The sequence below is a fragment of the Macaca fascicularis genome, chromosome 14 (genome assembly GCF_037993035.2).
Source record: "Macaca fascicularis isolate 582-1 chromosome 14, T2T-MFA8v1.1".
NCBI classification, from domain to species: domain Eukaryota; kingdom Metazoa; phylum Chordata; class Mammalia; order Primates; family Cercopithecidae; genus Macaca; species Macaca fascicularis.
The window spans coordinates 124752807-124777681 of NC_088388.1; the positions used below are offsets into that span (position 1 = coordinate 124752807).

At 48.5% G+C, this 24875-nt stretch overlaps 1 protein-coding gene across 17 annotated transcripts in view; it reads right to left on the minus strand.

Moving 5' to 3' along the window:
• Positions 1-24875, minus strand: part of RPUSD4 (RNA pseudouridine synthase D4) — a 138359-nt gene that overhangs the window by 112964 nt on the left and 520 nt on the right. For 8 of the 17 annotated variants that reach the window (XM_065529668.2, XM_074015613.1, XM_065529669.2 and 5 more), the window contains exons 2-7: positions 24626-24791; positions 23265-23466; positions 19493-19586; positions 19273-19417; positions 18037-18134; positions 17189-17463 (exon numbers count right to left, since the gene is read on the minus strand). In XM_065529668.2, the coding sequence (XP_065385740.1) occupies positions 17224-17463; positions 18037-18134; positions 19273-19417; positions 19493-19586; positions 23265-23466; positions 24626-24791 (945 nt within the window). In that variant the 3' untranslated portion in view covers positions 17189-17223. Of the gene's footprint in view, positions 1-15929; positions 17464-18036; positions 18135-19272; positions 19418-19492; positions 19587-22269; positions 22388-23138; positions 23467-24625; positions 24792-24875 lie in introns of those variants that run through there. The other 9 variants (XM_005580114.5, XM_074015611.1, XM_074015609.1 and 6 more) reach the window with 5 other exon arrangements.

Below are 24875 nucleotides of genomic sequence, written 5' to 3' on the forward strand. Positions count from 1 at the left end.
AAAAAAGAACCCTGAGACCCACCAGCCAAACAGACCCTCCCACACCCCTTCCAGGTCTGCACCAGACACAGCTGTGCTAAGTGGTGACCTGAGACCCGGGGAGAGCGGAAACCAGGGAGCTTCTGGGTGTCTTGATGTTGACAGCTTGTCTGCTGCTTAGAGACTGGTCCTTCAGTCACCGGCTGAGAGGACTATCAGGACGGGGCAGGCTCCAGGGGTGCCACAGCCCCGACCCCTCAACAGCTCTGTGCTACCTACCCCGCCTCCCTGGGCTTTCCGACCTCTGCCCTCTCGTGCTCCCCTCCGTTATGGGTCAGGATCCAAGTTCCCCAGGCTTGCTACTTCTCCAGCCAAGTCGCTCCCTGCCCCAAGTTCCACACTGCAGTAACACACCGAACTACTTGCAGGCACATCCAGAAGGCACACCACCCCTTCCTCTGGAGCGCCCCTCCCTTCTCTCCACCTGAAAGCTCTCAGCACCCCTTCCTCTGGAGCGCCCCTCCCTTCTCTCCACCTGAAAGCTCTCACCACCCCGTGAAGGCCCCTCCCTTCTCTCCACCTGAAAGCTCTCAGCACACCACCCCTTCCTCTGGAGTGCCCCTCCCTTCTCTCCACCTGAAAGCTCTCACCACCCCGTGAAGGCCCCTCCCTTCTCTCCACCTGAAAGCTCTCAGCACATCACCCCTTCCTCTGGAGCGCCCCTCCCTTCTCTCCACCTGAAAGCTCTCAGCACCCCGTGAAGGCCCCTCCCTTCTCTCCACCTGAAAGCTCTCAGCACCCCGTGAAGGCCCCTCCCTTCTCTCCACCTGAAAGCTCTCAGCACACCACCCCTTCCTCTGGAGTGCCCCTCCCTTCTCTCCACCTGAAAGCTCTCAGCACATCACCCCTTCCTCTGGAGCGCCCCTCCCTTCTCTCCACCTGAAAGCTCTCAGCACCCCGTGAAGGCCCCTCCCTTCTCTCCACCTGAAAGCTCTCAGCACACCACCCCTTCCTCTGGAGCGCCCCTCCCTTCTCTCCACCTGAAAGCTCTCAGCACACCACCCCTTCCTCTGGAGCGCCCCTCCCTTCTCTCCACCTGAAAGCTCTCAGCACACCACCCCTTCCTCTGGAGCGCCCCTCCCTTCTCTCCACCTGAAAGCTCTCAGCACACCACCCCTTCCTCTGGAGCGCCCCTCCCTTCTCTCCACCTGAAAGCTCTCAGCACCCCGTGAAGGCCCCTCCCTTCTCTCCACCTGAAAGCTCTCAGCACACCACCCCTTCCTCTGGAGCGCCCCTCCCTTCTCTCCACCTGAAAGCTCTCAGCACCCCGTGAAGGCCCCTCCCTTCTCTCCACCTGAAAGCTCTCAGCACACCACCCCTTCCTCTGGAGCGCCCCTCCCTTCTCTCCACCTGAAAGCTCTCAGCACACCACCCCTTCCTCTGGAGCGCCCCTCCCTTCTCTCCACCTGAAAGCTCTCAGCACACCACCCCTTCCTCTGGAGCGCCCCTCCCTTCTCTCCACCTGAAAGCTCTCAGCACACCACCCCTTCCTCTGGAGCGCCCCTCCCTTCTCTCCACCTGAAAGCTCTCACCACCCCGTGAAGGCCCCTCCCTTCTCTCCACCTGAAAGCTCTCAGCACATCACCCCTTCCTCTGGAGCGCCCCTCCCTTCTCTCCACCTGAAAGCTCTCAGCACCCCGTGAAGGCCCCTCCCTTCTCTCCACCTGAAAGCTCTCAGCACACCACCCCTTCCTCTGGAGCGCCCCTCCCTTCTCTCCACCTGAAAGCTCTCAGCACCCCGTGAAGGCCCCTCCCTTCTCTCCACCTGAAAGCTCTCAGCACACCACCCCTTCCTCTGGAGCGCCCCTCCCTTCTCTCCACCTGAAAGCTCTCAGCACCCCGTGAAGGCCCCTCCCTTCTCTCCACCTGAAAGCTCTCAGCACACCACCCCTTCCTCTGGAGCGCCCCTCCCTTCTCTCCACCTGAAAGCTCTCAGCACCCCGTGAAGGCCCCTCCCTTCTCTCCACCTGAAAGCTCTCAGCACATCACCCCTTCCTCTGGAGTGCCCCTCCCTTCTCTCCACCTGAAAGCTCTCAGCACCCCTTCCTCTGGAGCGCCCCTCCCTTCTCTCCACCTGAAAGCTCTCAGCACATCACCCCTTCCTCTGGAGCGCCCCTCCCTTCTCTCCACCTGAAAGCTCTCAGCACATCACCCCTTCCTCTGGAGCGCCCCTCCCTTCTCTCCACCTGAAAGCTCTCAGCACCCCTTCCTCTGGAGCGCCCCTCCCTTCTCTCCACCTGAAAGCTCTCAGCACATCACCCCTTCCTCTGGAGCGCCCCTCCCTTCTCTCCACCTGAAAGCTCTCAGCACATCACCCCTTCCTCTGGAGTGCCCCTCCCTTCTCTCCACCTGAAAGCTCTCAGCACCCCGTGAAGGCCCCTCCCCACCCAGGCCGCACGGGCACGTTGCTAGTGATCTCCTGATGCCTGGGTGCCTCTCCTGCAATCTCTGAAACATGTCAGCTGTTCCAGGACAGGGCTACAGCTGCATCACGGCACCCACTAGAGACAACACACAGTCCGGGCCCCTAGGTGATGGGCGGACAAATGAGATGTGGTCAGGATTATAAGCCACACCTCGCCTGACTGGTTCTCCACTTCCTTTTTGTCTTTGCACCTCGATGGCAGGCGCACTGAGTGCAGAAACTCGATCTTCTGCTTCCTTGCCTCCCCCTAGTCTCAGACAATGTTGGGCATGACAGACACCTGCTGACGGGAAGAGGGGGCAGAGTCTTGCTGTGTCCCAAGGGATCCACCTGAATTCTTCAAGGACCCTGTGTTCCGGGCACCAGGGACAAAGCCAGGTCCATGTGTGGCTTCTTTCTTTTCTAGGAGCTGCAAGTTGGAGAGATGCCCTGCCCTCCCCAAAGAATCCCAAACCCTGGCCTGGAGTTCATTCAGGTGGATTTCGGGACAGGCCAGAGGGAAGGGACAGCAACGGAGAGCTGGGGATGGGGGCGCTTTTCCTCGGAAAATAGTGAGGCAATTAGAGGAGGCCCAGAGCAGTTCCAGATGTGGCGGCATGACGTGTACTTCTAACATGTCAGCACGCTGGGGACTGAGGCTGTCTGCAGCTGCTGCAGCTGTCACCTGGCCACACTGCACTGCTGCGGTTACCTGGCCTAATGGTTTTGGAATGAGCTGGGCTGGGGCCCACAGCCTAGAACTCTGGTCTCCAAAACTTCTTGCCAGAAAGAAACTCAACCTCAGTAAGAGCCCCATCTGATGAGGGTTGTCAGGACGTTCACCGTCACCTGCCTCGCCTTGAAGTTCAATCCCCTCCAGGTCAAGCTTTCAGGGGAAGCTCAGAGCCTGGCCCTGAGTGAGCGCTGGGGACAGAACACAGTGTGGTTGGATGTGGCCCTAGGCCCGGAGTTGCCTAAAGTCCAGGCACGGGAGACAGGACGGGGATGAAGCCCCTCCGACAGGAAGCAGCCAGTGGCTGGCACTGATCAGGTGCACACAAAGGTGTCTGTGTTCCTGTCTGGCCCTCCCCAGCGGGCCTTGGACCCTGCCCTCTCCATCCCGTATATCCCAGGCATCCTGAGCTGCCTGGCCTTTTCAGCGATGACTGGGACAGGACACCAGCACTGACAGCTCTTGTCACAGGCCCCCAGGCCTCATTCATGCTGGAGAGGCGAGGACAGCTTAATTCCCAAACTCAGACACAGGACTGCCTGCCGGAGAGCATGGGGCAGCCACTGACCCCCACCCCACCCTCCCCAGGATGCAGGCACCTGGGAACAAAGGCCCTGGTGTCCCCTCTGCTCTCCTCCCTCCTCTGACCTCCCCTTCCCGTCTTTCTGCACCAAACAGCAGGCACTGATGGCAGTTAAATTGTCCAGGGATGAGTGATGCTGGGGGCTTAGGAGGATGAGAAGGAACGAGCTTTGGACATGATAACCTCAACCCTTCCCTACTCCAGCCCCCATTTGGGGACAGGGAAAGGAATTGATGTCAGATGCAGGGGGTTCGCTTAGCCCCAGTATTCTGGGCTTCTGGCCCCCAAACCAGGAACCAAGGAGCACTGGCTTCATGCCAACACCTTCAAACCAGCCCACACTCCATGTGGAACCCAAGGCCCTTCAGGAGCTGTCGGACAGCCCCAGGGAGCTGCCGGCCATGCTGTGTTCTCCTGGCATCTTCCCATTCCCAGGCCAGCCACCTTGGCTGGGGGTATCTGCCATGACCTTCACTCCCTGAGCCCTTGGTCTTCACATCCATGGTGACCAATCCCAGACGGGGGTTCCCCTAGTCCCATCCAGTTTGGGGAACAACTGTGCCCCTCCCATTTTTGAGGCCATCTCCTAAGCTAGCCTGCAGGCTCCTCATGTGCTCCTGAGGTTTGAACAACCACCTGGGCAGGACCTGCCCTCTCCCAAGTCAAAGCCACTAATTCAGCTTGGAATGCCCGTCTCCACATGCAGTGGGGAGGAACTGACCCCCCTGTTCTGCTGTTCCTTTCCTAGCTCTCCCCGAACCTGCAGTCAGAATAGCAGAGTTAGAGCTGTTCTTCATTCCCATTAGGACTCTAGAAAGGCTAATGGCTCCAAAGAGCGTAACCGCATGACCCACCTCCTCTCTAGAAAAGGTGCTAGAAATCTAATCAGGCAGCAATATAGCACTGGGGGTAAGTCTGTGCATCCAGGCCTGTGTCCTTGCTTTCTGGGTGCGTGCCCTCGGGCAGTCTGCCCAAGCTGATTTCCTCATCTCTGAAATATCTCCTTCGCGGAAGTGCTGCGGGATTCAGTGAGCTCACACAGCACAGCCCCAGCACCGTGCCTGGCTCGCTGCGAGTGTCCGATGTAAGCCAGCCCCTGCTGCTGTGGCCACCTTCCCCAGCAGCAGCTGGTGTGTGCTACGGGCCGGTGTGTGCTACGGGCTGGTGTGCGCTACGGGCTGGCGCGCGCCGCGGCTGGCGCGTGCCACGGGCTGGTATGTGCTATGGGCTGACTGTGTCTCCCAAATTCCTACATTGAAGACTCAACCCCGGAACCTCAGAATGTGAAGGCCCTTGGAGATAAGCCTTTAAGGGGGTGACTCAGTTGAAATGGGGCCTGGAGGATGTGCTATCACTGACTCTGACCAGTGTCCATGTAAGAAGGGGTGATCAGGTCACAGGCCTACACCGAGGAGAAGCTGTGTGAGGGCACACAAAGCAGGTGGCCATCGGCAACAGAGAGGCCTCCAGAGAAACCAAGCCTGCCAACACCTTGATCTTGGACTTCCAGCCTTCAGAACCATGAGCAAATGAATTTCTGTTGTTTAAGCCACTCAGGCTGTGATATTTCGTTCCGGCAGCCCGAGCAAACTAACACAGCATGACCAGGCCCATCCCTCCCAGCCCACGCACCGTGCAGGATGCCAGGCCCCAGAAAGGACGGGAAGGCCCAGGGCAGGATAGTAAAAGGCCCGACGTCCAGGTCCCTTCTGGGAGGCTTCACTTCCAAGTACAGTCTGGATTTCTAAACTGGATCCAGATACTGAGTTTCTACACTGCCCTTCTCTGAGATGCTGAATTTGTGGGTTCCAGTAAAGGATTAGGGATGTTATGTCTTCTCCTAAATAAGTAATCTCGGCATAACTAGCCTCAGGGTCCTGAAACTAGAAAGGATCTCAGAGATTGTCTTATCTAAGGACTGAGATAATCAACTTTGTCTCATCTGCCCATTTTACAGGTGAGGACAATGAGGTCTGGAAAGATGGTGACACAGCTAGATAGTGGCAGAATTAAAAAAGAACCCAGTTGCCTTCTTTCCATTAGGAGATCTGCCTTTCTGCTCCAAGTGCCCACCCGCTCATCCCTGCCTGGGATCTGGGAGGGAGAGAGGAGAGTCGGGACTTCCCTTTCGGTCTCTCAGCACCTGGTTCACTGGAGACACAGGTTAAGCGCGGGGCTCCCAAGTTAGACGGACACAGGTCAAAACCTAGTTCTGCTGTGCACTGATGTGACCTCGGGAAATCAATGGGCCACTCTGGGCTTCATGTTCGTCGTCTGTAACATGGAAACAGAAACGAGGAAGAACAGTATACCCCTCACAAGGCTATTACTGGGAGCTTTTCAATGTAACAGGCTCCACACAGGCAACAAAGGGCGAACACAGAAATCACCATGAGCGCTGGGTTTCGGGGTTCCGCGTGGGAGTAGGGAAAGGAAGGGCGAGTCTCAGCTGTGATCACAGGCCCTCTACGCCTCTTGCTTTCTCTTGTGGAATTTTCTTTCCTAGGCTGGAGAAGTAGGGTGACAAGGGAAATCTGGCTTATAACTCCAGAAAATAAACCCAAAGGTACTTCTGGAAAATTCTGTAACTTTAGACAGGAAAAAGGCCAGACTCCCCGGCAGGGCCAGGACGGGCTGGCAGCCTCTCAGGCATGGCTTGAAGGAGGCCCTGGTGTGAGACAGAGGCTCGGAGGGCCGCACAGAGCCCAGGGCACAGTGGCTTGCTCCCTCCCTGTCCTCCTGTCGCCTTCCGTCTCCCAACCTCTCTTCTCCTCTGTCTTCTTTCCCACAAAGGTGGCACCTTCAGTGGCCGGCGAGTCCCTGGCAGCTGTGAGTGAGTGAGACCAGTCTTGGCAGCTGTCTGTTGGCAATGGAGTTGGAGCATCCCAGCACCCGGTGGGGGTAATGCCCACAGCCGGAGGCCCCTCCCAGCATGGGGAGACCCTGATTCCAAGGGGGAGATTCTCGCCTGACCCTCAGAGCGGGCGCTGCATGAAGTGATGACCACACGCCCCTTAAAGCCAACTGCAGAGAAAGTGGGTGGATGGGTCTGGCCACCACAAGCTCCTCGGAACACAGGCTGGAGGTCTGGGATGAGGGGCCCAAGGCTGTCCACCTGGGCGGCAGAGAGGCCCGAGAGGACAAGAACCGGCCCCAGAGAACAGAGAGATGAAAGGGGTGACGAGGACAAGCTGGCGTCTTCCTGGAAGCCTGGATGAGAGAGGAGACAGTACCAGCCGCTCTCCCCGTGGGCCTCCCCCCTGCTTGCTCCCTGACCTTGCTGAGCACATCAAAGCGGGAACCCCTTCTCCCAGGCTGGCTCCCTGAATGGCCCAGGTCATCACCGGCTCCTTGAAGCTGCTGACGGACAGATGGTAATCGCTCCCAGCCTGCTGAAAGAGGACGCGGCTCCAGGTCAGAGCTGGGCCTTGGTGGGCTCCCTGCATGCGAGGCTGTCTTGGCTGCCTCCTTCTCGGTCCCCCTCACGGCTCCCTGGGACAGTCTGGTTAGCTTGCCTTGGGGAAAGAGGGTGCTCGGGTAGCTCTGACGCGGGGGTTCAGAGGCCCACAGGCGCAGCAGGTGAGATGTGCAGAGACCTCAGGGGTCTGAGGACCCCTCAGTCCATGTCAGACAGGCCGTGGGAGCGGCGGAGGATCGTACAGGGAGGGCAGAGGTGAGGCCTGCCCTGGGGAAGTTCATCACCCAAGAACAGCAGAGGATGAAGGGAACAGCCGGGCCGGCACTCACACACTTAACGTGTCGAAAACACGTCACTGTAGCAGAGGCGCCCAAGCTGCCACGATTACTTTCCCTCCACTATTTAGTAAATAATGCAGGGAAATCATCCATTTGCCCGATTTTACTTAGTCAAAATTGTACATAACTATCAGTCAGTGCATCTGATCAACAGAGATAACAACTTTTCACTACATTAAACCAAAACTAAATCAGCAAAGAGCTAAGAATGCTTGACGTTTAGCTACAATGAACTCACGTGGTAGGTAAATGCCTGTTTCTATTAGGCTTTTGGGTAGTTGAGAACAGCTTGACTATATTTTCTACATTTTTATAATGAACATGTAACAAACACTCTTACCACTGAGTGTGTAGGAATCAAATTCGATTTGAACTTCACTCAAAAAGCCCAAACCATGACCTCCTACTACTCCACCCCCCATGAGAGAAGAGAAAACCCAGCGTCAAGCCAGTTAAAAAAGTAGGGGGTCGAGATTTACAACGCGGGAGTAGCCACGGCGAGGGTTATCGGGGGTTAGAGAAAGACAGTAAGGCTCTTGTGCAGGATACTTCACACTTGATTAAATCCTGCTCCCGTTTTTTTGGAGTAGCTTAGCCTGGAGAGGGATAAAAGCTGGAGTACTGCTGCCATCTGGTGGCAACATCAGAAAATGCATTTTACTTCATTCATATTACTACAATAATAAAACTACATTTTACTCTATGAAATTGTCTATATTTGACCCAGTGTAACCATCAAAAATGAAAACCTACAAAAAAATTCCACTTGGGAAAGAACAGCCTTCAACAAATGGTGCTGGGACGGCTGGCTAACCAGTCAAAATTGGACACCATCCTTACACCACACATAGAAATGATTTAGGATTACAGACCTAAATCTAGAAAACCCTTAGAAAAAAACCCAGAAGGAAATCTGCAAGACTTTGTATTAGGTGATGGTTTCTTAGATATGACACCAAAAGCACAAGCAACAAAAGGAAAAATAAATTGGATGACATCAAAATTGAAAACTTTCCTATTACAAATGATATAATCAAGAACATGAAAAGACAACACAAATGGAAAAAATATTTGCAGACAATACCTCTAATAAGACAGTGGTATCTAGGCCGGGCGCCGTGGCTCATGCCTGTAATCTCAGAACTTTGGGAGGCCAAAACAGGTGGATCACTTGAGGTCAGGAGTTCGAGACCAGCCTGGCCAACATGGCGAAACCCCATCTCTACTAAAAATACAAAAATTGGCTGAACATGGTGGTGCACGCCTGTAAACCCAGCTACTGGGGAGGCTGGGGCAGGAGAATCGCTTGAACCCAAGAGGCGGTGGTTGCAGTGAGCCAAGATCACGCCGTTGCATTCTAGCCCAGGCAACAAGAGTGAAACTCTGTCTCAAACAAACAGACAAAACCAAAAAAAAAAGTGGAATCCAGGATACATAAAGAACTCCTACAAATTAATAATAAAAGCAAATAACTGAATTTTAAAATGGGCAAAAGATTTGCATAGATATTTCTTTAAGTTGTATAGTCAATAAACACACGAAAAGATGCCCAGTATCATTAGCCACTAGTGAAATGTAAATCAAAACCACAGTGAGAAACCACTTCACATCCACTAGGATGGCTATAATCAGAAAGACAAGTAACAACAAGTGCTGGTAAGAAACTAGACCCCTCGTACATTGCTGCTGGGAATGTAAAATGGTGCAACCCCTTTGGAAAACAGTCTGGCAGCTCTAGAAACAGAGTTGCCATATGACCCAGCAATTCCACTCCTAGGTAGGTACCCAAGAAAAGTTAAAACACACATCCACATAAAAGCTTACACATGAATGTTCAAAGCAGCATGATTCACAATTGTCAAAAAGTGGAAACAACCAACAACTGATGAATGGATAAACAAAATTTGGTATATCAATACAATGAAATATTATTCAGCAATATAAAGAAGTAAAATATTGGCCGGGTGCTGTGGCTCACACCTGTAATCCCAGCACTTTGGGAGGCCGAGGTGGGTGGATCACTTGAGGCCAGGAATTCAAGACCAGCCTGGTCAACATGGCAAAACCCTGTCTATACTAAAAATACAAAAATTACCCAGGCGTGATGCCACATGTCTGTAATCCCAGCTACTTCTGAAGCTGAGACATGAGAATCACTTGAACCCAGGAGACGGAGGTTGCAATAAAGCCTGGGCCACAGAGCGAGACTCTGTCTCAAAACCAAAACAACCAAAAAAAGAAGTGAAATAGTGACATATGTTACAACGTGAAGGAACCTTGGACACATGACACTGAAAGAAGCCAGTGGCAAAGAAGCACATATTGTATCATTCTGTTTATACAAGACATCTAAAATAGGCAAATCTATAGGGAAATAATCTTTCTATTTCCGGAAAATAGATTAGCAGTTGTCTACAGCTGGGAGTGGGAATGGGGAGTGAGAGCTTAGAGCAAGCCACTGCCACACGTTGCATAGAAGACCGTGTCGGCCTCCTCGCTGGTCTCCACACTCCTATGTTTCCCGACAAAGTACTCTGCAGCCCTCTGGTGAAGATCTTATGGAGTGAGCTGGGAGTAGGCAAACAGCCCAATAGGCGTGGAGGGTGGTTAGTCCTCGAGAAGTCGTATGAGCAATGTGTGGGTTTGGGGTGCACAGATACATCTAGGAGGTAGGGGCATGTGTGTGGACAGATTGATGGTGGTGAGAAGGCAGGGGCCAGCTGAGCTTTTAGGGTATATCTGACTGAGTACAGGTCACCATGGCCGTGTCCTCACAGCATGTGAAAATACCTAAGAAAGGCCGGGCACGGTGGCTCACACCTGTAACCCCAGCACTTCAGGAGGCCAGGGCGGACGGATCACCTGAGGTCAGGAGTTTGAGACTAGCCTGGCCAACATGGTGAAACGCCATCTCTACTAAAAATACAAAAAATTAGCCAGGTGTGGTGGCAGGCACATGTAATCCCAGCCACTCGGGAGGCTGAAGCAGGAGAATTGCTTGAACCTGGGGCGGGCAGAGGTTGCAGTGAGCTGAGATCCCACCATCGCACCGCACTCCAGCCTGGGGACAAGAGCGAGACTTCATTTCCAAAAAAAAAAAAAAAAAAGCAAAAAAGAAAATACCTGGGAAAGAAGAACTTCACCCATCTGTATAATCAAAATCCCCTTCCCCCCGTGAAGATGGCAGCAGATGCCAGTGTGCCACAGCAGGTGCCAGGAGGGAAGTGAACAGAAATATCCGAAGGCCTCTTGCCTGAAAGGACCCTAAGGCCACAGCCAACAGGGGCATCTATGCAGACAGCCACCAAGGATGGTCACTCGCTTGGGGACAGCAAGGTGAAGGGATCCCCAAGGGGGGACATCAAGAGATGACTAAGGGAGAGGGGGATGGAGAGGAAAACTCAGAGTTCTATAATAATTTGCCTTGCTTTTGTCCTTGTTTCCTGGGAGAGAGAACCTAAATCCTCAGAATTTCCCAAGTGATGGTAACATCTTTGTTATTCATGATGGGCCCTAATAGTTTATGCTAATGTGAGGACTCACACGGGACCTTAGATTCAGGACGGGGGCTGGCCATGCAAAAAGACCGACCACGTGATTAGAGGGTTGGCACTTTGAGCCCAGCAGAACTGAGTTCAACAATGTAGCCAATAGTTCAACCATGACAACATAATGAAACCCCAATAAAAACTCTGGACACCAAGGCTTGGGTGACATTCCCAGTTGGTGATGTACATCCATGTGTTGGGAGGGTGACATGGTAGGCAGAGGACATGGTAGCTTCATGTTGGAGACTCTCCCAGACCTTGCCCGTGCATCTCTTCTTTTAGCTGGTCCTGATTTTTTATCATTTTATTGCTATAGCAAAACCACAATAGTAAGCATAGCTAGCGCTTTGCAGAGTTCTGGGAGTCATTCTAGTGAATGATCAAACCTGAGGGGTTTGTGAACAGTCTTGAATTCGTAGCTAGTTGGTCAGAAGTACAGGTGGCTGGGAAACCCCAGAGCTTGCAGCTGGTATCTGAAGTGACGCAAGTCCTGTGGAATGTGCCATTAACTTGTGACATCTGGCCTAACACTGGGCAGCTGGTGTTCAAATTACATTGCCCTGAGCCAGCAGACTTTGCACCCCACTGGGAGAAAGCTGTCTGCATCCCCATGGCATGCTTTGCACAAGCACTAGCAGGAGGCCATGTTTTTGTATATCCTACCAGGCACTCTGGCTAAAAGCAGTCCAGAGAGCTAAGGACAGCAGACTTAGAAAACATGGTGGGAGGCTGCTCCATTTGCCTGTCCTGGTTAAAACAGGTACTCCCTCCCACAGTGCTCTATCCCCAGGAACCTGGGGATGGTCTCAACAGTCTGTTCTGAGTTTGGTTTCTGGTGGGAACTAGCAGGTTGTCTATGATCCTATTTCTAACCCACTATACCTTTCCACCTTCCAGACCTATCCCATCATAGCTGAAGGGTGGGGATGGTGAAATTGGTGCTCAGGAGATATTAAAGAGGGAAGTGCATTTTAAGAGAAGGGTTTTAGAGGGAACTGGTAAAGAATTAGTGGCTAATTGGATTTGGAAGCTGGTGCAAGGGAGGAGTCAAGGGTGAGTCCCAGGTCTCTGGTGATGCCATCTAAACTAAGGCAGGTAAGAGGACAGGAGCAACGGGCCTGGAGAGGGAGCTCCCAAGGGGAGATGACCACAGGCAGATGGATGTAAGATGAGGAGCTCAAGGGGGAGATCAAGGTCAGAGACAGACTTGTGGGTCATCAGCACACAGGTAGAGGATTCCCAAGCTGGCCCAGCTCTCCCTCTGGGACAGGGACAGGATGCCAAGATGGAGCTCTGGGGGGCACCATGATGGGGCCCTTCAAGGAGCCTGGAAGGAGGTCAGATAAGGAGATGCAGGAGGAGTTCATGGAATCAAAGTGAGTGAAAAGCTCAGAGTGGGCGATTTGGTTATCAAATGCAAAGACGTGTGATATGAGGATTGAGAAAGTGCTCTGTGGGCTTAGGCTGGGCGTGCCTAGCACAGAAGAAAAGTGACTACCCAAGAGCTGGCACCTGGAGCAGTTGAGCCAGTACTGCCACCAGAAGGGGCACTGGGAGAGCCGGCCTCCCCGTCTCCTGAGCACAAGCACCTCCCGGAGCTCACAGCAAACACAATTCCCACGTGGGCAAGGAGCTGCTACTTTTCACGGCAAGCCTTTAGTTCTTGATTTTTCATTTTGATTTTTTCTTATTCTCTTTTCAACCAGAGTCATTTGAGCAGAATAGTTCCTGATTTTTTAAATCACATGCATATTGAACTTTGATAAAAATAGAAATTTAAGAAGCCCATTTTCTTATGCTAATTACTGTATATGACTTAATACTAAATCATATATTTTAGCTGGCTCTAATCAGTCTTTCAAAACAGATGAAGCTCATTTTAGGCACATTCCAACCTCCTTTGCTGTGTAACCCATTTCTCAGGTCACACTAACATGTGGTAAAATTCCTCTTACATTATTGTCAGTGATTAAAGATAGACACTGGGCCGGGCACGGTGGCTCACGCCTATAATCCCAGCACTCTGGGAGGCCAAGACAGGCAGATCACTTGAGGTTGGGAGTTTGAGACCAGGCTGGCCAACATGGAGAAATCCCGTCTCTACTAAAAATACAAAAATTAGCTGGGCATGGTGGCACATGCCTGTAATCCCAGCTACTTGGGAGGCTAAGGCAGGGGAATCGCTTGGGAGGTAGAGGTTGTGGTGAGCGGAGATTGTGCCATTGCACTCCAGCCTGGGCAACAAGAGTGAAACTCCGTCTCAAAAAAAAAAAAAAAAAAAAAGATAGCCATTGTACCTAGCAAGACCTGCGCTCGGGCAGTCCAGACCCCACTAAAAATCTGAGAAATGTTAATCCTTTCTTTAGGCCTAAGAAAACACAGGAAAGGAAGAACTTCACCATCCTTCACCCTTGCCTGCCCAACCACAGCAGCAGTGCGGGATGCTACATGGTTTCTGCAAGCCGCTCCCCATCTTCCCAGCCGACACCTGCAGCCCTGGTCTGCGTCCAGACCGCGGCATGCGGGCTACTGCCTGGTCCCTTTGTGGTGCCTCCCTGGGTACCTGGGATTTCATCAAACACCCACAAGACCAAGGGTCTCTTCATCTGTCTCCCTGACTTAAAGTCAAAGATCAACATTTCTTAAGTGTCACATTCCTGTCCCTTTATCTCGAGAAGCATCATTTACTAGAAATATAAGCAGTCACACTAGAGCCTGCGGGCTGAATGTGGCCTGCCATCTGTTTTTGCATGACCTGTGAGTTAAGAATGGGCTTTACCTTGTTAAATAGTTGGAGGAAAATGTCAAAATAATAATTAGTGTTAGGGACTGAATTGTGTCCACTTCCCTTCCCCGCTCAAAATTCATATATTGAAGCCCAACCCCTAATGGATCTGCATTTGGCAAAGTTTACAAACCAGCGGGTGCCCCCCACCTACCCAACTCCCATTTCAGAGAGTTGGGTCCCACCTCTGTGGCCAGTGTCCTGGGCTAAATGGCCCGACCTGATGAGCAGATTCCCACACCTTGTCCTCCCTGCACATCCGGGGCGGCGTCTGTTCCCAGACCATAGCACCCTGGGACCCCCAACATGGGATCTGACTCCAGATAAATCGGCCACACTTTTTTTTTTTTTTTTTTAAATATGTAGTGAGACAGAGTCTCTCTCTCTCTGACACCCAGGCTGAAGAGCAGTGGCACCAGCATGGCTCACTGCAGCCTCCACCTCCTGGGCTCAAGTGATTCTCCTGTCTCAGCCTCCCCAGCAGCTGGAACTACAGGTGTGCCATCGTGCCATCATGCCTGGCTAATTTTTGTACTTTTTTGTAGAGACAAGAGTTTCACCAAGTTGTCTAGGCTGATCTCAGAACTCCTGGGCTCAAGCGATCCTCCCGCCTTGGCCTCCCAAAGTGCTGGGATTACAAGCATGAGCCACCGTGCCTGGCCTACCATACTTCTTAACACAGATCCTTCTCAAGCTCAGATGGTAACTAATTACAAGCAGATGACATGACCTAATATTTGAAGTTTCTCATGGTGTGCTTAAATGTTCTACTAATTTTTAAAAGGCCATTCCATATTTACAAATAAAAGTTATTTCAAACACAAATACATTAAAAAAAACCATGCTTTTATGGCTGACGAATCAACACACAAGAGCATTTCAGTTGACTCTGCCTACCTACAATCACATTCCCTGCACCCTTAAAGTTGCAGATCAACTAGGTTGTCTGAGGTTGTTGTCCTGGTCCTTAAGCACCCCCATGAGTCAGTCGACACTAAAGAAGACAGTCCTTTTATGGAGGCATGGAAGTGCTGCCATCGGCTTCAGAGAGGTCTGGGAAGGTGCAGCAGGGCAGACATCTGCCCCAGTCTCCAATGTGGTGACCCCGTATCCCAGGGAAGCTTAGGAATTCTCAAAAAGTCAACTGTCACTAGCTTGGTAGCTCCCAGTTCAGCAACCAACACAAAACCCAGCACTAAAGCGCTAAAAACTCACAAAGAACAGCAAAGCAGCATTTGTGACAAAGCCGGGCAGAAAAAACGACACAGCTGGTTCTCAGTCCAGCTCCAACGTGCCCGCTTGGGGAACGACAGTCCTGCCTCACACTTACTTGTCAGTAAACCACACAGCTAACCAAATTTTCCCAGCTAATGAGCTCCCTGAGATGAGCGAATGTCCCCAGATACCTGCAGCCTAGTCAATATTCAGTTTGCCAAATTAAAGTCTAGATTTACATCCTAGAGGAGACCATATTTATATATAAGAATATAAATCGTCTGTCACTTCTCCAAATGTATCCTGACTAGCTCCTTCTTTTCTCCATTTTCCAATTCTAACTTTTATTTCCATCATGTGTTCTTCTAAGATTGTTCTCCTTTTTTTGAGACAGGGTCTCACTCTGTCACGAGGCTGGAGTACAGTAGCACAATCATGGTTCACTACAGTCTCAACCTCCTGGGCTCAGATGATCCTCCTGGCTCAGCCTCCTGAGTAGCTGGGACCACAGGTGTGCATGTGCCAACACACCCAGCTAATTTTTGTGTTTTTTGCAGTAACAGGGTTTCACCATGTTGCCCAGGCTGGTCTTGAACTCCTGGGCTGAAGTGATCTGCCCACCTCGGCCTCTTTGGCCTCTTCGGCCTCTCAGAGCGCTGGGATTATAGGCGTGAGTCACCGTGCCCAGCCTGTTCTCCATTCTTGTGGGTATTCCTGTTCATCTGTTTCCCTGAATTAATGTCAATTATCAGTATTTCCTAAGTGTCACATTCTTGTTCCTTTTTCTTGACTAGCATGGTTTACTAGAAATAGAAACAACAGCAAAAATATTTAGGTCTTATATAAACAAATATAGTTATCTCGTCTGTGCTTTCAAAGTTAAATTTATTATGCACAGTAATGGGTACCACGGAGTCAGGGAAGGGGCTAGAAAGTGGCATCATCTGTACACAGGGAACACATAAAGACTGTCCCGGGGTGTACCTCCCTAACTGTGCTGTCACTCCAACTTTCTTTGTCAGAAAGAAAAAGTAGTGTGAGGTGTATTCGTTTGCAAGAAACAAGGTGGCAGCTGGATGGACCAACTGAGCAGGGAGGCCAAGGTCATTTCCATCTGTCCCTAGTGATGTTCAGTATAGCTCTCCCCTTCGTGAGACCCAAGAACAGAAGATATGCTTCCACAATAGAGATTTTTTTTTTTTTAATGGCAGCACTCTCCTAACTACACATTCACGGACCAACCAAAGCCATCTCCAAGTCTAGAAAGGACACATACTACACGCAGCTAAAATGCCAACCACTGATCCAGAATTTTCAAGATGGCACCTTTCCCCAAACTTCTATACCATTCATTAAACATAGACTGCAAACTGCTAGCCTATAGAGCAAATTAAACCTGCAAGTATTATTTCCTTAGCTGCCTAAGCGTCTTTAAAAATTCGATTTAGTTGGCAATACATTGGGAAGTTTCACACAAATATCTAGGTTTCCAGCTTCTCTGAAGAAATAAATGAGAAAATCCATTCCCACATAGCAACAACCACCTGGAGCTAACAACTGTTAGACAGCATGCCGCTCCCCGCTACTGCCTTACATCCAGCCAGCTTCGTGTATGCATGTTACCTGCCTGCCATTCACATCTGCTCTCCTGGCTCAGCAAATGTCCCACCTCAGCCTCACACTCAATACCCTTGCACAGGTTCCATAATCAGAGTGCAGGGGGCCACCCACACTATAGCTGGACAATCCCTGGACGCCGGGATATTTGTTAACCATTATGTTCTTTCCAACCACGGGAACCTTCCTAAGAGCTCAAGAGCTTCACTGCTGGATAAAAACAGTTCCTGATCCTGGATTCTGTCCTTTAGTTTTCCTTTTCTAGTCACTGCCCCAGTCTGCCTGGCCCTGGGCTCTGTTCCACATTGGCAATGAGAGCCCACAGCAGGGAGACTTCCAGCAGGCTTTTCCACAGTGCAGCCAAACTATCAGTAAACAGACTTTGTTCTCCATTAAAAGCCCTGGAGCAGCTGAGTTGCTTCACCTTATCCCACCTGGGTCTTATAGAGTCTGTTCCAAGTGAGAAGTTAGCAGAGTCCTGTAAACAAAGAACAGTTCAGAGGCCAACCTGCGCTCCCAGGTACCAGGATGCTCCCACGGTCTTCACTGTGCTCCCAGATGTTCGGCTTCATTGTTCTCATTTTGATCCTGATTTGGCATTTCTAAACCCAGGCGGCGCAGGGAACATACAAAGAAGCGAGGAAGTTTGCAGACCAAGTTGAGATCCTCCTTCCTGGACCCCAGGGCAGGGAGGATCAGCTGCTGGGCATGCAGGTGAAGGGGGATGTAGCGGGCCTTAGACTGTTCCAGCCCCAGCTTCTTCAGGGTGCCCACGGACAGCTTCTATACAAAGAAAGGACAGACCCTTGAGAGCAAGGCCAACAGTCCACCCTTGAAGAACATGCAAAGTCAGGGGACTTCCACTTACAGGGAACCAACACTAACCCCCTGGAAGACACAGTCATGGAGAGCCTGCTTCAGGGGCATGTCTAAGAAGGGCTCAGAACCCAGGTGAGGGAAAAATGACCACACCAAAGTCATTCTTTTTGGCCAGTGCTTTTTGGCCTACCAAGAAAATGGGCTGTAGTATAAGGATGAAAAGGCTTTCCCCGCGGTTCTTTAGCAGCAGCATGAAAACCTGCTCCCAGTCTTCAGAGACACCCTCCACTTGTCCACAGCCTCCCAACAAAATCAGACGAAACAAACGTAACAGTAAGCTTTTCACTAACAGATCCTGCCGTTCCACGAGGACAGTAACTGACTGCTTCTAAATTTCTCTAAAAGCAAGATAACGAGCTTGGTACCATGTCTGAAGACAATGAATAGGCTTTGCTGTAACTCACTTCAGAGATTTAAGAAAAGGAACGCCTAAGTTCTCTCCCGTGTCTGTTGCATATTGGGTCAAATTAGTATTACCTGGGGGGCCAACCTGTTCCAGTCTGAGTACTTGTGATCACCAAGTATTGGACAATCCAATCCAAAAGACAAGTGAACTCGAAGCTGATGTTTTATTCCTTAAAAGAGAGAGAAAGAAAGAAAACTTGTGAGGAGCTACAGAAACAATATCAGTATTGGCATCTGCTTCAAATCATATTAAATCAAAGTGCAGTAAACTGGCCAGGTCCCAACTATAATAAAGTATAAAGAATAATACAGCAAACTATAAGCTATGTAGAACCAGCTAGCTTAGGAAGTAAACGTTGTAAATACCCTAAGTACCCCTGTCCACCACAATTCCCTCTTTCCACCATAGATAACCAACATTATGAACTTGCCGTCTACCATTACCCTAACTTTTCAGTAATTTTACTACATAATGGTAAGTAGTATTGATTTGCACATTATTTGAATTGTAGTAAAATATACATAAAATTTCCTGGTTTAACCACTGGCATTATACTAAATGCCAAGTCAGTGGCATTAGGTGTATTCACACTGTTTTTGCGACTGTCACCACCACAATCTCTAGAACTTTCTCATCTTCCCAAACTGAAACTCTGGACCCATTAAACAACAATTCCCCATTCATCTCCCCTCCTTTACCCTAACCTAAGATTTTGGCAACCACCATCTACTTTCTGTCTCTATACATCTGACTCTTCTAGGTACCTCACATGAGTGGAATCATACAGTATTGGCTCTTTTCTGCCCGGCTTATTTCACTTAGCATAATGTTTTCAAGGTGCATCCATGCTGTAGCAAGTGTCAGAATGTCCCTTCAATTCTTTGAAAGCTGAAAATAACATCCTATTTTCTGTATATGCTACATTTTGTTTCTCCACTCATCCCCCAATGGTCACTGGGATTATCTTCACCTTTTATTACTGTAAATAACACTGCTATGAATATGTGTGCAAATATTTGATGATTTTGGGTATATACCCAGAAGCGGAACTGCTGGATCTTACGATAATTCTCTGTTTAATCATTCTGAGGAGCCACTCTGCACAGTTTTAATAGAGGCATTCAAACTGTTTGTATTCTTTTGCTAGTCACAACCATCCCTATGGGAGTCCCCGTAGCCTCCGATCAGCACCAGAAGCACATTCTCACACAAGTCAGCCATAGCACCAGCTGCTCGGAACGAGGCCCCGGACAAAACCTGGTGGCACAGGGTTGTGTGATCCCACTGCGGAAGAGTGACACTCTCACCTGTGATGGGCTGGAGCTCCACGAGGGCGGAGGAGAGAGTACTGCTGAGCACCTGGTACCGAGTTACAGCAACTTGTGCATTCCGGCTATGCCGCACTTTCACCATTTTTCCATTGTCCATGCGGTAGCTCGGGGACAATGTCATCTGAAGCCAAAGAAATCAAGATATGATTCTCAAGGAAGAGCAGCAACCCCTGCCTCAGGGAGGCTGCCTGCCCACCTTGTGGTGCTGCTGCTGGCCTTGCGCTTCCTTCTCCACAATGGGGATGTCCACGACTCCTGCTGAGGGCATGGGGACACGCACAGTGATGGCCCTGGGGGTGACACAGATCACTGCTTTAGCCAACCAAGCCAGAGAAGACCTCCTAGATTTGGCCACTTAGAGGATTTCACACTGGACCTTCTGCACTAACACGTGATCTCTTATGATTGAAGGGTCGTGCAAGATTCTCTTGGTGTAATGCTTAGCCTGAGAGCAGATAGATTTCACAAGCTTATCTTTTTTACTATTAAAGTCATACATGCTAATTGTAGAATACTTGGGGTAAAAAAAGAAAAAAATTATATTAATAACATGGTCTTCCCAGCCTTTAAAAATGGATAAGTACAGTTAAAATTATGATAATTTTGTATTGTTTTTCTTTTTCAAATAATAAAAGATTGTAGATTCTGACTGCATGCTAAATGAACAAATGAATAAATAATTGGATGAATGAACCTAAGAAAAAATTCAGAGAACTGTTCCTGGCTCATTTGCCACATAGGTAAAACAGGAGGGAACTGTACCCAAAGAAGTCACAGGGGCAGGTGCAGTGCCTCACACGTGTAATCCCAATACTTTGGGAGGCCGAGGCGAGTGGATCACTTGAGGTCAGGAGTTCAAGACCAGCCTGGCCAACATGGTGAAACCCAATCTCTACTAAAAACACACACACACACACACACACACACACACACAATCAGCCAGACATGGTGGCATGCACCTGTAACCCCAGCTACTTGGGAGGCTGAGGCACAAGAATCGCTTGAATCCAGGAGGTGGAGGTTGCAGTGAGCCGAGATCATGCCACTTCACTCCAGCCTGGCGACAGAGCAAGACTCCGTCTCAAAAAAAAAAAAAAAAAAAAGAGAAGTCCTAGGAACCACAACCACAACTCAATAACTCATTCCAAATCACTTCTGTTGGTGCTCTCCCTCTCATGACCTCACAGACAGGTAGGAGACTGTTTAATCTGTCTGTATATTTATGCCTCTTTCAGGTCAATGATGGGAGATTCTCTCTGGGTACCTGGTGGTCTGTTGTATAATCACTAACCAAGGGGTCAAAATCCCACTCAGACACACTGTTTCACAACGTAGACACTCCATTTCAGTTTGAGCTACTATCTGGTACATTTTATCGTATTTTATAGATTTTATAGATCTTCTGTGACAAGATTGCCCTTCCTAATGATACGACACTACAACTCAAGAATGCCCAATCAGCAAGACCCAATTGACTGATTTCAATTCCTCCATGAACCCGATACCGAGAATGGTTACCAATTTTGAACCTTAATGGACATTTTTCACAAATAACATAACATGTATTTTGTAGTCTTAACATTTTGATAGCTTGAATAGATAAAATAAGTCTCTATTTTTTATTTTTTAACTTTTCCTATGAACTAGGTACTGTTAAATATTTCACATGACTCAGTCTTATTTAACCATCTCATAAATCCTATTATTTGCATTTGTCATATGAAGAAAACAAAGCTTATGGAAGTTTAATAACTTGCCCAAGGCCCCACAGCTGGTAAATGACACAGTTGAGAGTTGAACACAGATCTTTTTGAGGTCTTAGCGACTGTCCTAAATTCCTCCATTCTCTATAATTTTATTATAGTTGTTCTTAAATTTGATTGTATATCAAATTTAAAAATACAGATGCCAATCCCCACAACCATCAGACTTATGAATGAGAACCTCGTGGGTAAGTCTCAATCATACAGAATTTTAAAAGGCTTCTCAGATCACAAAGTATCTGCAAAATCTGTAATCTAAAAAGGACTAACATTCAAAATATAAAATGAATACTTACAAATCAAATAGAAAATAATAAACAGCCTGGGCCAGACACATTGGCTCACGCCTGTGAGCTGTAAGTGCTGTAATCCCAGCACTTTGGTGGGTGGATCACTTTAGGTCAGGGGTTCAAGACTAGCCTGGCCAACATGCTGAAATCCCATCTCTACTAAAAATACAAAAATTAGCTGGGCATGGTGGCGTGTGCCTGTAATTCCAGCCACCTGGGAGGCTGAAACATGAGAACTGCTTGAACTAGGGAGGAGGTTGCAGCGAGCCGAGATTGTGCCACTGCCCTCCAGCCTGGGCAACAGAGCAAGACTCCATCTCAAAGAAAAAAAAAAAAGGCCAGGCATGGTCTTAAAATACATAAATAAATAAAAATAATAAATGACCCAATAGAAAAATAGGTAAAAGAAATAAACAGTCTGTTTCCAAAAAGGGAAACTCAAATAGCCAATAAACATGTAAAAAACACTTAAATTGATAGCCAACATCACTGTTATATAAGAAAATAGAAAATGTCTTTTTTTTTTTTTTTTTTAACTTATCACAGTGGCAAACCCTTTAAAAATGCTTTGGCTGATAAGGGGAAATGGGTACTCACCACTGCTGGTGGGAATGTAAACTGATAAAACCTTGGTGGAGAGCAATGTGAGTACTATTAAAATTTAAATATACACACCATTCAGCCCAGCGATTCAATTTTTAGAAATTTACCCTAAAAATACATTCACATATTCTTTGCAATAGGCTCTAAAAAATGAGAAATTACCTAAATATTCATCAGTGGTATTTCACAGAGCAATTGAAAAGGAGACAGCTCTAACCGTACAACACAAAATGCTCTAAGATATATATGATCCAAGGGAAAACCGCAGGATACAAAACTGTGTGTAAAACACAGTACCATAGGAGTAATATGCTTACATATGCTCGATAACTCTGGAAGTTTACACAAGATACCAGTCACAGCGATTGCCCCGGGGAAGGGAACTGCACAGATGGGGAACAGAGGGTTTCTTTTTTGCTCATGTATCTTTTTTCTCTGAAAAACATTGAGGTAAACCTTTATGTGCTAACACAGAATGATCCCCAAGACATAGAATTGGGCAGGGGAAAGAGTATAATGTAAATTGTACAATGTGCTATATATAGATATATATATCTATGTACATACGTATCTACACACACACATACTATATACACTAGACATGTATGTAAATGCATTAAGAACTAGAGGAATAAAAACCAAACTGATTACATGGGTTGTTACCTCAAGGGAAAAGACTAGAATGGCAGAGTGGGTGGATTCTCCAGGAGTTTTTCACATTATCTTTGTTGTTTGACTATTTTTATCACAGGAATAAAATCATATATTACTCGTATAATTAATTAATTTTTTTTTTTCTTTAGAGACAGGGTCTCACTCTGTCATCCAGGATGGAGTGCAGTGGTGTGATCATAGCTCACTGTAACCTCAAACTCCTAGGCTCAAGTGATCCTCCCACCTTGGCCTTCCAAGTAGCTGGGACTACAGCTATGTGCCACTATACCGGGCTACCTTTTTACTTTTTATAGAGAAAAGGTGTCGCTATGTTGCCCAGGCTGTTCTCCAACTCTTGGCCTAAAGTGATCCTCCCACCTCTGCCTCTCAAAGTGCTGTGATTATAGGCATGAGCCACTATGGACAGCCTATGCTTGTATAATTAATTTTTGATAATTTTGATGTATACCAGAATTAAGAACCACTGTTCTATCAGACTTAATATTCTAAGCACCAAAGCTGTTTCACATACTTTTTATAATCTTGCAGGTCCTAGTGCAGTGCCTTCTATTAATGGAGTTTCTGCTTTTAATGGATAAATAGGTGAAAGAAATGCCTCCACTTATACCACCTCTACTGCCATCAGCAGGCCTCATACCAGTACTTCTTCACCACCTGACGGGTTCTAAACAACTCTTGGACTTGATGCGCCATGTCCTTGTCCCAAGCCAACACCATTACGCCTGTGGTTTCCTTGTCCAGCCGGTGGCACAGATGCAAGGGCTCTGCCTTGTGGCCATGAAGCATCTTTGCCAGGATAGGTAGTACATCACTGATGCAGAGCTGGACCCCAGGGCCACCTAAGAAGGAAAAAGCCAAAGGTTTGAGTGGCCAGGAAAAGATCTCACCAAAGAACTCTTCTTGGGAGAAAAGCCCTTAATGGATAAACTGTCAATATTTTCTAGAGCATCACTACTGAAGTGTGGTCCAGAGACTAGCAACAATGGCATGTCTAGGGAGCTTATTAGAAATGAATCTCAGGCTCCCAACCTAGACTACTCAGTCAGAATCTGCATTTTACAAGCTGTCCAAATGGTTCAGAAGCATAATAAAGTTTGAGAAGCACCATTCTAGAGCACGTGGCTTTCCTCTCAGACATACTTTGCAAAACCATGAGGCCTTCGAGAAGCATTAAATAAGAGTGATTGGGAGGATAGGCTTCGGGGTTAGACATTCCTGGGGTTCTAGTTTACTCTTCTTACTATCTATTTTTCTGACCTTGGACACATTACTTCTCTTTCCAACTTTTCTTTCTCATTATAAAATGTAAATATCTGGAAAACAACTTCATTGTAGAATGGGAAGGCAAAAAACTGTTGTGAAAATAAAGAGAGAAAAAAATTATGGCAATGTCTGATTTAGTTCCTTGTCTTTATGAACAACTATCTCCATATCTCCCAGAAAAGCATTACCTTCTTCTAGCTAAAACGGGCCTTTTCCCTCTGCAAATTTCTTTCGCAAATGCATTTTTTAAATCAATCTTTCCTGATTCACCTCAGCTGTCCCTGACAACTACATGCAACATTTGTTGAAAGACATTTGAGCGTCCACTAAATTCCAGTCACTCTGGGGTTGTATGTTACATATACTCCCACATACATATACACACACACACACACCCTTTTTTCTTATGTATCATTTTCTCATTCCCAGTTTTGATGGAAGATAACCTTTAGTCTAGAACCACACAGCCTTTGTATATCTCTACAGTGATCCCTGTGGTCTGCACACAGCGTATTCCACTAATTGCTGCTTACTGTCAGATGTTTAGAAGGGGAGGACTGTCTTATTTATTTATTTCTGTGTCCTCGGTGGTTCCTTATATTGGACGGTAGTCTACAAAGGTTTAATTAATTTGAACGCAAGGCTTTAGAGTGCACCACAAGTAACGTCTCAGTTTTCCTCGCTTGTAGCAGAAAGCAGCCACAGGTCCCTCTCCCATTCCCGCGTGGTCCTTACCATGCACAGGGAGACCGTAGGGCTTATTGATGACCACAAGGTTATTGTCCTGGTGGAGAATTCCTCGGGTCAGTGCCTTAGCAAGCACGTTGGGGTGGACTCGCTGCAGCTGCCGTGTGAACCGCACTATTTCTTGCACTCTCCGCTGAACAGGGTTTGTGGACACCTAGGGAGAAAGAAGGAGCTGTGGGGAATGCCTGGTGCGGAAGCGGTGGAGAAGTCCTTACACAAAGCTCTGGGTGAGAATCTG